Genomic DNA, 12,695 nt, shown 5'->3' with positions numbered 1-12,695 from the left:
TCTCCAGTTTACTATGTAGGTGCAGACCACATGAACCTTCCAAGCAGTGGTCAGTGGTTGGCCATACTAAATTCACACCAAGAAATAGCCACTGAACAAAGTGTGCGGCATTTCTGTGAAGCTGAGGTTTCTGACATGTCTGATATAACCTAAATTGTGTCTGGGCTCTCTGATATGGGATTTGGGCTATGTAGGAATTCCAACTGGCTCCTGAGCACCTGGTGTTTCCAGAGAAAAAACATACATCGCCAAAAATCACCAAGGTAAAGTCCCTGTGTAGGAAAAGAGGCCCCTTCCTGTAAAATGTGGCTGTACCCAGGGCCTTACTGAGGGGGATTTAACACAGAGTTGTGCCTTGCAAGTTTGCATGCCAAATTATTTAGTGTTTATTTAGTCCCGTAAAAGAGTTTTTCAGCAGTTCCCAGCACATTTGGCATGGAAAAATCTGTTTGTCTTCTTTGTGATCCTCAGATTTTTGCTTCTCTTCTCTGCCAGTATGTGCTCCAATATTTCAAATTCATGTCAATACAGGTTATTTTCCTTTTGATTAAAAGAAAGCACTGAACAGGACTCCTTATTAATTGTTTGAAACAATTTTTTTAGGTGACTTAAAGCCTTTTAAGTGCCCCAGGGAATGGGTGACCTATGCAGGTCATTGCTATAGAATTTACAGAACACCCAAAATATGGAAAGCAGCCCAGTCTTCCTGTAGAAAAGAAGATGGAGACCTGGCGAGTATTCATAATATTGAGGAGTACAGTTTTACAGTGTCTCAGCTTGGCTACAGTGAGTATTACTGCAGGTCACTTTTTAATCTGGAATTATACTGTTGCTATGATTCATTTAATCATTGTAACCATAAACTTAAACGTTTTTCAAAAAGTCCTTCTTCAGTCAAAATTGGCTGTGAGATGTGATTGTTCCATTTTAAGACATACCTATACCTTTGTGTTCCCAGAGCCAGATGATGAGCTGTGGATTGGTCTAAATGACTTCAGAGTTCAAATGTATTTTGAATGGAGTGATGGGACACCTGTGACTTATACCAAATGGCATCATGGAGAGCCAACACACACACAGAATAAGGCAGACTGCATCGTTATGAAGGGAGAGGTAAAAATCCCTCTCCCACTTTCATGCTTTCTTCTGTCCTTTGTGCTCCCAAAAAAGAAAACATCTGTGACCAAAAAATGAAAAAAAGTAAAAAGGGACAAGGGTTTTAAGGGTTTTTATGAACTTGGTTTAATTCAGAATATTTTAGAGTGGAGGGAGACTGGCAACCAGATCTAAGGAAGGTGTATGGTAAAGACCAGAAGCAGTGCGCTGCGCTGAGACTTGGTCTGCTCTGAAACAGTTACAATAAATCTCCCATCTGAAATAGGTTGAAATAACTCATCCATATTCAACATGGCTGATCGTAGCTGCACAGTACAATTCTTGGAGCAGGGCCTTATGTTTCCCTTAAAACACCTATAACAGAGGTTTATTAGAGTTACTTTGGAGGCTCATTACTGGAGGTACAAAAAATTAGGTGAAAGAAGTTCTGTCTTGTTGCATACTCAGTATAAAATGACATATCATAATACTATGGAAAAAGACTTAATACATTTTTCATATTTTATGTTTAGTTTATCCCACATTTCCTTGCTATTGTCATCTGGTTATATGAACATAATAAATACTATGCTGGTGAGAATAGAGTGGAACAGCATGGTTCCTTCCTGCTCTCATCAGCCACTGAATCTTTAATACATCCAACCCTCATTCTCACACCTCTGAGGAAATGTGGCCCTTACTGTCTTTATTTTGTTCCCTATTTGGGAGTTTTGGAAGAAGTAGCAAGGCAAGGAAGAGAGCTGAAACAGCCTCAGCTGTACCAAGAGAGAAGGGGTCTGTGTGAGGATGGTGAATATTCCTGTTGGATGTGGATTTTCTCTAGGTTTCACTTCTCTTTGTGATTTCTTCTTACCATGCTCAGGATGGATCCTGGGCTGACAGTGCTTGTGAAATAAAACTTGGTTACATCTGTAAAAGGAAACCCTTGGCAGAAGAATCAGGTGCAGATGAAGTTATTTATCCAGGCTGCCAGAAAGTAAGTGTGAAAAAAAGCTGTGAAAAGTCGTTGCATCTTACTTTCGCTCCCATGACAGTGAATATCACAGAAGTCAATTATTTTGACTGTTCTTGATGGAGCCCTAGAAAACTGTTTATTTTGTATGTACTGATGCTTATTAGACTAATGGGGAAATTTTTCTTTATTTAACCAAAATGTAGATCGACTTCTTTTTTGTATTCCCTTACATGTGCACTTCACTCAGGTCTCTTCTAGTGCAGAGCTGGTCACTTCACCCATAGAAGCTGCTCTCTGCAGAGCACATCGGTATTTTTTCACGCTGCAACTCCCTGGTCTTGGGTTGCATGCAGCCTTCTCAGTTTAATCTATCCACCACAGGAGGCAGGAATATTTGAGCCGACTGTTTTGTAGGTTGTTTGTAGCCTCTTGCAACAGCTACACTTACACAGTGAGAAGGCAGAGCAGGCTTTACACAAGGAGCTGCAAAATGACAGTGAGTGTGCTTGCCAGCTTCAAGTCAGAACCACAGCTCACTGCTCGCAAAGACCCCTTGTGCATCCTTTATCAAGGGGCAAGACACAGAGCTGTGGTTACAAATGCTATGTTTGATCATCCCCTTCATTTCTTCTCATGGTTTCTGAGGTTAATTTTGACTTGGGGTGTGGTATTAACGTGGCTTTTGGAAGCTGCACAATCTGACAGCCCTTTTGTGCATCTCTGCTGTTGATACTGGCAGGGCTGGATGAAGCATGGCTTCTACTGTTACTCCATGGGGCAGTTACCAGCAACATTTTCAGAAGCAAAACAGATCTGTGAAGGAAACAAAGGTTACCTGGCTACTGTGACAGACAGGTATGGAAACGTAATTCTTGTCCTTTCATACGTGCAACCAGGATGGAAGGACCAAACAGAAATCTGTTCTTACCTTGCAGTTATTCATAGTGCCTAGTGTGACACCACTCCTTTGCTGGAAAAATTATGGTAGAATTGAAGAAGTATTACAAAATACAAAATACAAAATCAGGAGCTTTTACATCATCATTACATTCAAGCCATTGCTACTGCACACCTATACTGTTGTTGACTCCAGAAATTAAAAAATTGAGTCAACTCCCCAACAACCCCAGCTTGCCAGATTGTTTTAAAACTTATTGAACTAAAAATAAACAAATAAACATGGAACAATTTATTTCTTCTGGATTTGAGATTTTCAGCCTTTTCTTTGCCTTTCTCAGAATAAAAGTAGAATTTTCCCCAGAGTAACAAGATATAAAGATCTAGACCTTATCATAAAACTCAGTAAAACACTGTAGCACTTATTTATACAGAATAAATAATATATATGCATTAACAGAAGTATTGTTTGGTTTGTGTTTTTCATTGTGCAGTACAAAAGGAGAATAGAATCACTCTAAACTCTAATCATGATTTGCATTACCAAAATATAAAATAAAAATTAACTTATATGACACTTAGAACTATAAAATTAAGATCATTACCCTTGTTTCAATCCATACTTTTCCCACATATTAACAAGTCACCTTAACTTTACCACATTTGCTACAATGAACTGTTTGAAGAAATGAACAAATTACGCTAAAAATGTGATACTTTGATGCTTATTCCTCACAGATATGAACAAGCTTTTTTGACTTCTGTAATTGGATTCAATCCAGCGAAGTATTTCTGGATTGGTCTCTCAGATGTGGAGGAGCAGGGAACGTTCAGGTGGGCCAGTGGGGATGCGGTCACCTTCACTCACTGGAACACAGGAATGCCTGGTATGTGCTATGGGGGCCACTGACTTTCTGCTCTGGGAACCCAAGAAATGAGGGTGTGAAAGCTGAAAAGTGATTTAGAAACTCTTCTGGCACAAAGTGGCAGAAACAACAGTGCAACTTTTCATCTGTGCTGCAGGGATTAAATAAGGAATGGTGGTAACTCCTTCCAGTAGACCACCTGGGACTACATGTGTCTGTTGGTATCATTTGCTTTTTGTTGTTTGATAGTTTTGATAAATGATTCATAGTATAATGTAAAAGGAATTAGATAAAATTTCTTTTTTATGATTTAATTGAAATGCACGTGAGCTACTGTGACCTACTGGCATCCAAACACAGTGAGGACGGGTAACTCTTAAGTAAGTAGCATATGCTTTGAGGAGATGCAGCCATTTATCAATAAGGTTTAAAAATTTTATGTTTCATGAAGGAAGGGAGTCAGGCTGTGTGGCCATGATAACTGGAACTTCAGCTGGATTATGGGATATTTTGAACTGTGAAGAAACAAACATGTTTCTCTGCAAGCAGCTGGTGGCGGGGGTGACCCCCCCTCCTCCTCCAACGACAACCCCTCTCCCATCATGCCCAGAGGGATGGCAATCCATTGCTCAGAGCAGCTCCTGCTTCAAAGTAGGTGTTTAATTTCAGGATGCAAAAGTTTGTAATTTCCAATGAGAATATGTTTCATTTATGTATGGAAGGTGGATTTTACCCTGCCTAATTGATAGGTAGTCTCTGATTAGCCTGCCTAACTGATAGATACCCCAGCTGGTATGGCTGGGAACTGCTGGAAAATGCTGTATGTAGGTTGTACTGAAGTCTGGAGTCACAGGGGCTCTGAGATGATAGGAAAAGCAAAGTTGCAATAATCAAATTTGATAGATGACCACAAGCTTATGGTTGCACAATTAAATAGTAAAGAATAAAACTAGAGACCAGGAGACCAGAAGAAAGAAAGAAGACTAGAATTCTGTTTTGAAATTTCTGTAATATGCAGCACAGTATTTAATTGTCCACTTTTTACAGATTTTTCAGGGAGGAAGGGAGAAAATGCAAACATGGTTTGGTGCAAGAGATTTTTGTAGAGCCATTGGAGGAGATCTGGCATGTATCCACAGTGAAGAAGAACAAAACCTAATAGCTGGCTTGTAAGTATCTGCACAGGCTGTTTAAATATAGGAAAAAAAATATTTTAAAAATGACCCTTCTGAAAGACATACAGGATTTCTGGTGATCAATTTCTACTTTGCAAAGATGGTGTATATCATTGTAAAATGGCAGAAGGAATTGGGTAGGAAGAGGTGAGCAAAAGGGTTTCTTGGCAGGCCTCTGGGAAGGTGGTGCTTTGCATTGAAGTAGCCTGAACATACACAAAACTTAAAGAAGGATCATCAAAATTGGTTACAACTGAGTTTAGTTCAAAGAGATAAAACTGATCTTTTTAGCTCACTGAAAATACTCTTGATTAAAGGAATAGTTTGTGCTGCTTTCCTTCCTTAGTTAAGGGGAAGATTGAGAAACTAAGGAAAGCCTGACCTAAACTTATGAGTACAGACAAGTCTGAATTTGGATGCCTAAGTGTTGTGGTTTAAGCCCAGAAGGAAACTGAGCACCATGCAGCCATTCACTCACCCCTTACCCTCAGGAATGGGAAGAAGAAAATAAAGCAAAAGCCTTGGGAATTGACATAAGGACAGAGAAGGGTGATTCACCCATTACAGTCACAGGCAAAAGACAGACTCGTTAGGGGAAGAAAAAGAACTTCACTTTAATTCAAACACTAACAACAGCAACACTTAACAGACAGAGTGGGACAGTGAGACAGGTTACCACATCTTAAAAACACCTCCCCCCACCCCTCCCTTCTTCCTGGGCTCAGTTTTGTTCCTGATCTCTTTACCTCCTTCTCCCAGTGGTGCAGGGGGCAGGGATGGGGGTTACAGTCAGTCCACCACTCCTTCCTCCTCAGGGGAAAGACTCTTTACGTATTCCCTTGCTTCGGTGTGGTGTCCCTCTCATAGGAGACAGTCCTCTGGGAACTTTCTCTGGCATGAGTCCTTGTCCTTCCCATGGGATGTGGCCATTCCTGTGCTGCTCCAGCATGGGTCACCCCCTGTGTGTTGCAAGCCTCCCAGCACCAAACTACAACAGCAGGGCCTTCTTCCTTCCATAGAGTCCCGGCGTCCTTTGGGTGCAGCTGCCTACTCTGATGTGGGGTCCTCCACAGGCTACAGGCGAATCTCTGCTCCTGTGGTGACCTCCATGGGTGGTGGTGGGGGTGCTGCCGTCTCACCACAGAATACACGGGGGGTCTCAGCATTGGTGCACCTCTCCCTCCTCCTTCCTTCCACTGACCTTGGTGTTTGCATAGGTGTCCTCCTTGCAACTCCTCCTCACAACTCCCACAACTCCTCCTCTCAGGTTCCACTTCTTAAATACATCATCGCAGAGGTGCAACCACCATTGTTAAGTGTCTAGGCCTTGGCCAGAGTTGGGTCTGATTTGGAGCTGAGGGAGCTTAGAGAAGCTTCTCGCAGGGATCACCACTGTAGCCCCCTTCTCCGCTACCAAAAACTCTGCCACACAAACCCAGCACACTAAACTACTTGGTGGAACCAAGACCTTAAAATGTATTTTCATTTAACTCAGTATTTGTGGACTCATGACACCTGTGATCTTTCCCATGAAGCTCTGTGTTTCACTGCTCCCTGCCACATGCAGTGCCAGGGTGTTTTTCCCCACATGACAATTGAATGATGACTTTATATGACTGTCTCTTGAAATGACACTTCAAGCATCAAAACACTGAGAATAATGTAATGATATACATTCTCCTTCTCTATTTCACACTGTCTGATGGTCTATATTTGTGATCTTCAGAAACAGAGATTATCTTCATTTATCTTACTGGATGGGGTTAAGTGCCTTAGACTCTGACAGTGGATTTATATGGAGTGATGGCTCACCAGTGAGTAAATAATTTATTGTTCCAGCTTTTTGTCTAATGTTCCATTTATATCTTGACAGACAGCTCTCACAGCTCCTCCTATACAAGCCACAAGTGACCTTAAGTCTTTACTACCCAATTCCACTCCAGGAATTAGTTTTTATCTTTTTATAATTTGTAGTTATAGATAATGGTATAACATTTAGAGTAATGAAATAACACCAAAGGTGATGGAATATCTCTCTTGATCTAAGCAAATCTGCTTGTGTTAATCTCTATATTCCCATTTGTCATTTACTGTTAGAAATAATTTTGTATGTCTACACAAGCTACGTTTTGTTGCCCTTGCCATCTTAAGTAGATCAAGATCTGCAAGGCCCAAGTCCATATGGCAGCACTGATGGATTGTCTCAGGTTGAAACATCAGAGCAGGATAACCGACACAGTGGTCAGAGGACAGTGCTTAGATACTTCTTTCTACAACTTGACATGAGAACTTCATCTCTCCTGATAACAAAGAGGGCAACAACTTCTTGTCTTACTAATGTGGCTTATAAATACACAGATGAATCATGCTGTGCAAGGGTCATGCCATTCTCCTTACAAGGTCTGGCATCAAAGCACGAGACAGACCATGAAATCAAATGAAGTACATTCTTCTTTAACAGGATGATATAAGACAATTGTTTCACTTTAAAAGGAAAACATTGACAAAACTGTGTTTCCACTATAGGTAAATTTTGAAAAATGGGCAAATGGAGAACCAAACAATTATGATGGAAATGAAAAATGTGGCGTGTTTAGTGGCTACAATAATATGAACTGGAATGATTTATTTTGTGAACATATGCAGGACTATATTTGCCAAATAAAAAAAGGTAAGATAACTTTCTTCCTTGAGCAACTTTTAGAGTCAGAAAAGAACATCCTTTCCAGGTCAGATCACACTATCTGAGCATATTAGAGCCAGCTGTGCCATCAAGCACAATGAAATACCTAATACATTTTAATTTGAATAAAAACAGTTGAAAACTATTAATTCATCCATGAGATACATGTGTAAGTGTGGAATGTATATACAGCATGTTGAGGAAGTGAAATACAGCAGCCTAAAGGTGGGCATAGTTTCTGTAAGCTTAACTTGTGATCACTTCTAACATGGTATTTTGTTGAGTGTAACACCTTTTTTTCAGATATTCTGAGAAATTCTGTGACAAAAATAAGTATACTGAGTAACCCTTAAGATTAATTTTATTACTTGGAATTAATATGTTAACAACTGTATAAATATATTTAGTTGAGAAATGCCTGAGAAATGTAATATACTCAGATATTGATTTACATTGCAGGAGCATCACTGAAACCAGAGCCTACTTCCACATTCAGTAAGTCTTGTACTTCCAATAACAGAAATAAATTAACAGATAATGATGTTAATTTCTATTACAGACTGCTTAATGTCTTACCTTGCAGATTATGAATATATTGTTAGTGAAGATGACTGGATAATATATAATCATAAGGAGTACTACTTCAGCAAGGAACCAATGCCTGTGGAAAAAGCCAGGGACTTTTGTAAGAAGAATGGTGGTGATCTTGCTGTCATTGAGAATGAAAGTGAAAAAAATTTTCTTTGGAAATATGTAAGAACCATGTTTTACTTCAAAAATGCTCTGCTCTGTCCTGCACTGAGCCATCTGTTTCAGCTGGCTTGTGAAATATTAGAAAGTGGTCCCCATCATAAAAAAAATCAGTGCCATCTTTCATGGGCTTATGCACTTAGAGCTTTACCATAATCATTATTTTCATAGATTGTTACACGTAGACAAATCCTCAGCTTCTTTTCAAGAACACTCTCAGGGTGTAACTTTCAAAAACCTTGCTCTGTTTATCTGAAAGCTATGGTTATTGAGTATGTTTTGTTTTCCAACTCATTCTTTTCATAGAATTCAGGAAAAGCTTTTTCTATTTTTTTGTCAAAACAGATTTCAGATTTTCAGAAAAAGATTTAAACCAGAATATTTTCTAATAGGAAAAGAATAACCTGATGATGATATACTCTTTTAGAAATAGGTTTATAATATTAAAACCAAATATGATTCCATCCTTTCCTCCACATGACTAAGCATTAAACCCCACCATTTACTTGTAGCCTTTCAGCAAATTCTCAATGTGTTTTCCTAAATCTCTTAAAAGTATTGCTCTATTTTATAGCCTGCTTAAGAGGTCATTCATATCTTCTTAACATAGCTTTTGCTCCATTTATTTTTCATTCCATTCTGTTTTTTTTTTTTTAAAAAAAGTAAATACTGGAAATTACAGTGTTTTCTTACAGCTCATTAAGATTCTTATTTTTTTTTGTGTTTTAGACTTTCTATAAAGACTGGGGAAATAACTTTTATATTGGCTTAAGTGTGAGCCTTGACAAGACATTCCGGTAAGTAAAATCAAATTAAGTTTGTCAGACTCATAATGTGAATATTTGTCATGGCTATCTATTTCCCTTTCTTTTGGCTCTATACTCTGCTTTTGCATTGTGACGTTGAGATGTTCACTCACAGTCGGTGTGGTGCCATCCCCTTTTCCTTGTTAGATGAAACATAAAACTGGTTAGAGGTCTCAGGAATGTTCCAGATGGTACTTGCAGACATTACTGAATATTCAAATGATCAAAGAACCCTACAAACCTGCAGTGAGAGACATCATGGTGTTTTTTCAGATGTGAAATATCAAGGAGAGTCCTTGTCTGGAAGGTAATTTCCAGATGGTTGTACTGTCAGAGCTCAGGGCAGGACAGCTTCAGACTACATGGAGTCATTACTCTTTTACGAATATCTTTGGAAACAAAGTGCTCTGGGAATGTCCTAAACCTCCCCTGGAGCCTTAGATGAGTTACAGACACATTTCTCCTGTGGGACTCTTCTCCCCTCCACTCCTGCCTCTTTTACTAGTGCCTTCTCCTGTGATTTGAAGCTTGGTCAGATGAGTCTCAGCCTCTTCATTTCAGTCTTTCTTCTGTTGCCTCAGGATGTCTTGGCCACAAGCCACAGACACTGAGTCTCATCTCCTGGAGCTCCTGCTTTCTACATCACATCCACTGCTCAGAAAACACTGCTGTTTGTCCAGTTCTCCCTTGCTCCCTCACTAGTTTCATCCTCCTCCCTGCTGGATGACAGTCCTGCTATTTGTCTTTATATTGTTTCTCCCAGTTTATTATGTACTGTTTTTTTCCTATTTGGCTCAGAAGATTTGCAAGTGGAAGCAGCTAGGCATCCTGTTGAATTCCTTATTTGAAGTTTACTTGCAAAAACATGCATATAGTTGCTTAGTCTCCGAAACTGGAAAAACACTAATTTCCCTGGAGCTGCTGTCTGAAGACTCTCAGTCTTGGCAGATTCCCAACTTGACTTTTCTCCTTCCACTGAGGCTTTTTTCACTCTTTTCTTGTCTACTTTTTGAGAATAAATTTGTGAATCACCAAAGTAGGAAATGATTGTTGCACAACTGAAATCAATAACTGTATAATAAAGATTTCCTTTGTTTAGCAAAATGGTTCCAAGTGGTCCCCAATATGTTGTTCAAGGCTCTCTCTTACCCTACAAGTTCTTATATTATTGCTTTTGGATGCAGAAAATTGCTGAAATAGGCTCAGGTTTCTGTTTCTGTGCTCCAGAGAAAGATGTTCAGTGCTACCCTAGTGTGTTTCTGCAGGCTCTCAGTGCTCAGAGACCAAGAAGGGCTGGGACTACCAGTTGATGATTAGTTCAGACCTGGTCCAGGTCAATAGAGTAGGTAGTTGATAGATATAAAGATATTTTTTACTAATCCCAGGTGGAAGATCTTGGCTTTCTTTTACCAGAGAACATGTGTTTGTAATGTAGGATATAGGAAACTTACAATAGAAAGATCTAATACATCCTTTACAAAGAAATTTTAACTAATTCAACTAAGAGTTATCATTCCCCCAAATTACTTCTTTCAGGTGGATGGATGGAACTCCAGTGAACTATGTTGCCTGGGCTCCAAATGAACCCAATTTTGCAAATAATGATGAAAACTGTGTGGTCATGTATACCCAAACAGGTGGGTGCTGTCACAACACAATCTGCACAGTGTGGCATAGGCTTGGGAGGGCTGCATGTTCAAGGCTGGGTGAGTTACAATACTGAGCAAGCTGATGTTTGAAAGAGTGTTTAAAAAACAGGAAAATAAATCGTATTCTTTTCTTTCATTTACTCTTTATAAAAATTGGACTCTATGTAGCTAATATATTAGATTACATCTGCATTTTGATTCCTAGCTTTGTCAGAAAATTTCAGTGTGAACAAATCAGTTAAGCATCAGACCATCTGCAGATAAAATCAGTATTGGTTTTCCTCTAACCTCTGTCCATTTTATGACTACCTCCTGAGGATGTCAGCTGTCTGTTATCATTTGTGCAGTGCCTAAAAATCTAGGGCTTTGGCATGGCTTTGATTATTACTAAACAAAGTTACACACTATTTTAATTAAAATAAATACAAATAAAGAGCGTGAGAAGTAATTGTGCTTACACTAGCCAAGCACTTAGTCTTCTTTGGAACAGTTAATCTCTTCTACTTCTAAAAAGTTCTAGTCTCAAAATCAATAGCTGAGGTAATCTTCCTAGGCTCTGTTAGAGGTCAATGGAAAGAAGTAAACACTTTTGGGGAGTAAATATTATGTCCTGTTTTGGAGATCTTCTTTAAGATAAGATGAATTATGTCCTGAACTTCACTGAATTATAATGACAATATCTCTATTAAACATAAGGTGTGATTATCTCTGCTGTAGATAATTACCTTGTAACTGTCTGAAGTTAATGAAATTAATGTTGTTTTCTTATTTATTCCTGATCCATAAAATGGGGATGATGATATTAATGTTATATTCTTACATCACACTCCCATTGAGAGAAAAGATACCCAGAAGACTATAAGACTGTGAGAAGCTCAAGCAGTAAGGTAACAAGGACTCAGTACCTTATATAGGCAGAGTGATCCTAGAGATCTTACAGATCTTAGGGAGGTGAATTAAGCACTTGAACTAAAACTCCCTTTTGGCAATGCTGTGGTTTTGCAATACTGAAATATTTCTGTTCTCCGACAAAATATTCATATTCTGAATTATGCTGGAAACATGAATATTTCTAAGGAACATACATAAAGATTACTCATTATTCCTGGAGCAGAGAAATACAAATATTGAAATTAGTTCTACTTCCTATGATAGATTTGCTTTAGGAAAGGACACTTTTCATCCCAGTCTCAGTTGCACTTTTTTTTTTTCTTTTATTCTAATTTGCTTTCAGGTACATGGAATGATCTCAACTGTGGCAGTGTTGAGTTATTCATCTGTGAAAGGCTTAACAGTACTGTTCGTCCAACTGTTGCTCCCACTTCACCACCACCAAAGGGTGGATGTGCAGAAGACTGGCTCCTCTTTGATAACAAGGTGCAGTATGAAATGTCAGTATACTGTATTTTAGAAAGAGCAGAATAAACCCCATCTTGGATTCAATTTTTCAGCTGTAGCAGGGTTTTCAGTTATCCAAAATAAGTTCTGATTATGTATATTTAAAGACTCTAAAAATACGATTCCTGAAATAGAGATTATAGCTTCCATTGGGATCACAACAGTTATGAGGGAGGCCATGAGACATACAAGAAGAAAATTTCATATATTTTTTGTTAGTGTTTTGTGTTTCCAAGGATGGCTGAGCAACTTTCCTTGTGTGGAGCTGTTGTATGTTCTCATTTACTGTGCTGAGCTTAGCTGGTTGACACAGGTTGCCTGAACACAAATTCATTCCTTGCCTACTATGCACTGGCTCTTAAGCCACTAAGGCACCTTTCCTTGAGCAAATTTATCAGTT

At 39.0% G+C, this 12,695-nt stretch overlaps 1 protein-coding gene across 2 annotated transcripts in view; it reads left to right on the top strand.

The window, feature by feature from the left end:
- Positions 1-12,695, top strand: part of LOC141927363 (macrophage mannose receptor 1-like) — a 33,149-nt gene that overhangs the window by 6,281 nt on the left and 14,173 nt on the right. For both annotated transcript variants that reach the window (XM_074834545.1, XM_074834551.1), the window contains 14 exons: positions 604-786; positions 959-1,113; positions 1,979-2,092; positions 2,811-2,926; positions 3,707-3,855; positions 4,286-4,485; positions 4,882-5,003; positions 6,736-6,823; positions 7,536-7,680; positions 8,152-8,187; positions 8,276-8,445; positions 9,172-9,239; positions 10,785-10,885; positions 12,132-12,274. In XM_074834545.1, the coding sequence (XP_074690646.1) occupies positions 604-786; positions 959-1,113; positions 1,979-2,092; positions 2,811-2,926; positions 3,707-3,855; positions 4,286-4,485; positions 4,882-5,003; positions 6,736-6,823; positions 7,536-7,680; positions 8,152-8,187; positions 8,276-8,445; positions 9,172-9,239; positions 10,785-10,885; positions 12,132-12,274 (1,790 nt within the window). The remainder of the gene's footprint in view (positions 1-603; positions 787-958; positions 1,114-1,978; positions 2,093-2,810; positions 2,927-3,706; positions 3,856-4,285; positions 4,486-4,881; positions 5,004-6,735; positions 6,824-7,535; positions 7,681-8,151; positions 8,188-8,275; positions 8,446-9,171; positions 9,240-10,784; positions 10,886-12,131; positions 12,275-12,695) is intronic.

The sequence above is a fragment of the Strix aluco genome, chromosome 1 (genome assembly GCF_031877795.1).
Source record: "Strix aluco isolate bStrAlu1 chromosome 1, bStrAlu1.hap1, whole genome shotgun sequence".
Taxonomy (NCBI): domain Eukaryota; kingdom Metazoa; phylum Chordata; class Aves; order Strigiformes; family Strigidae; genus Strix; species Strix aluco.
Note: the sequence above shows the minus strand (reverse complement) of the source record. Positions and strands in the feature narration are given on the sequence as shown.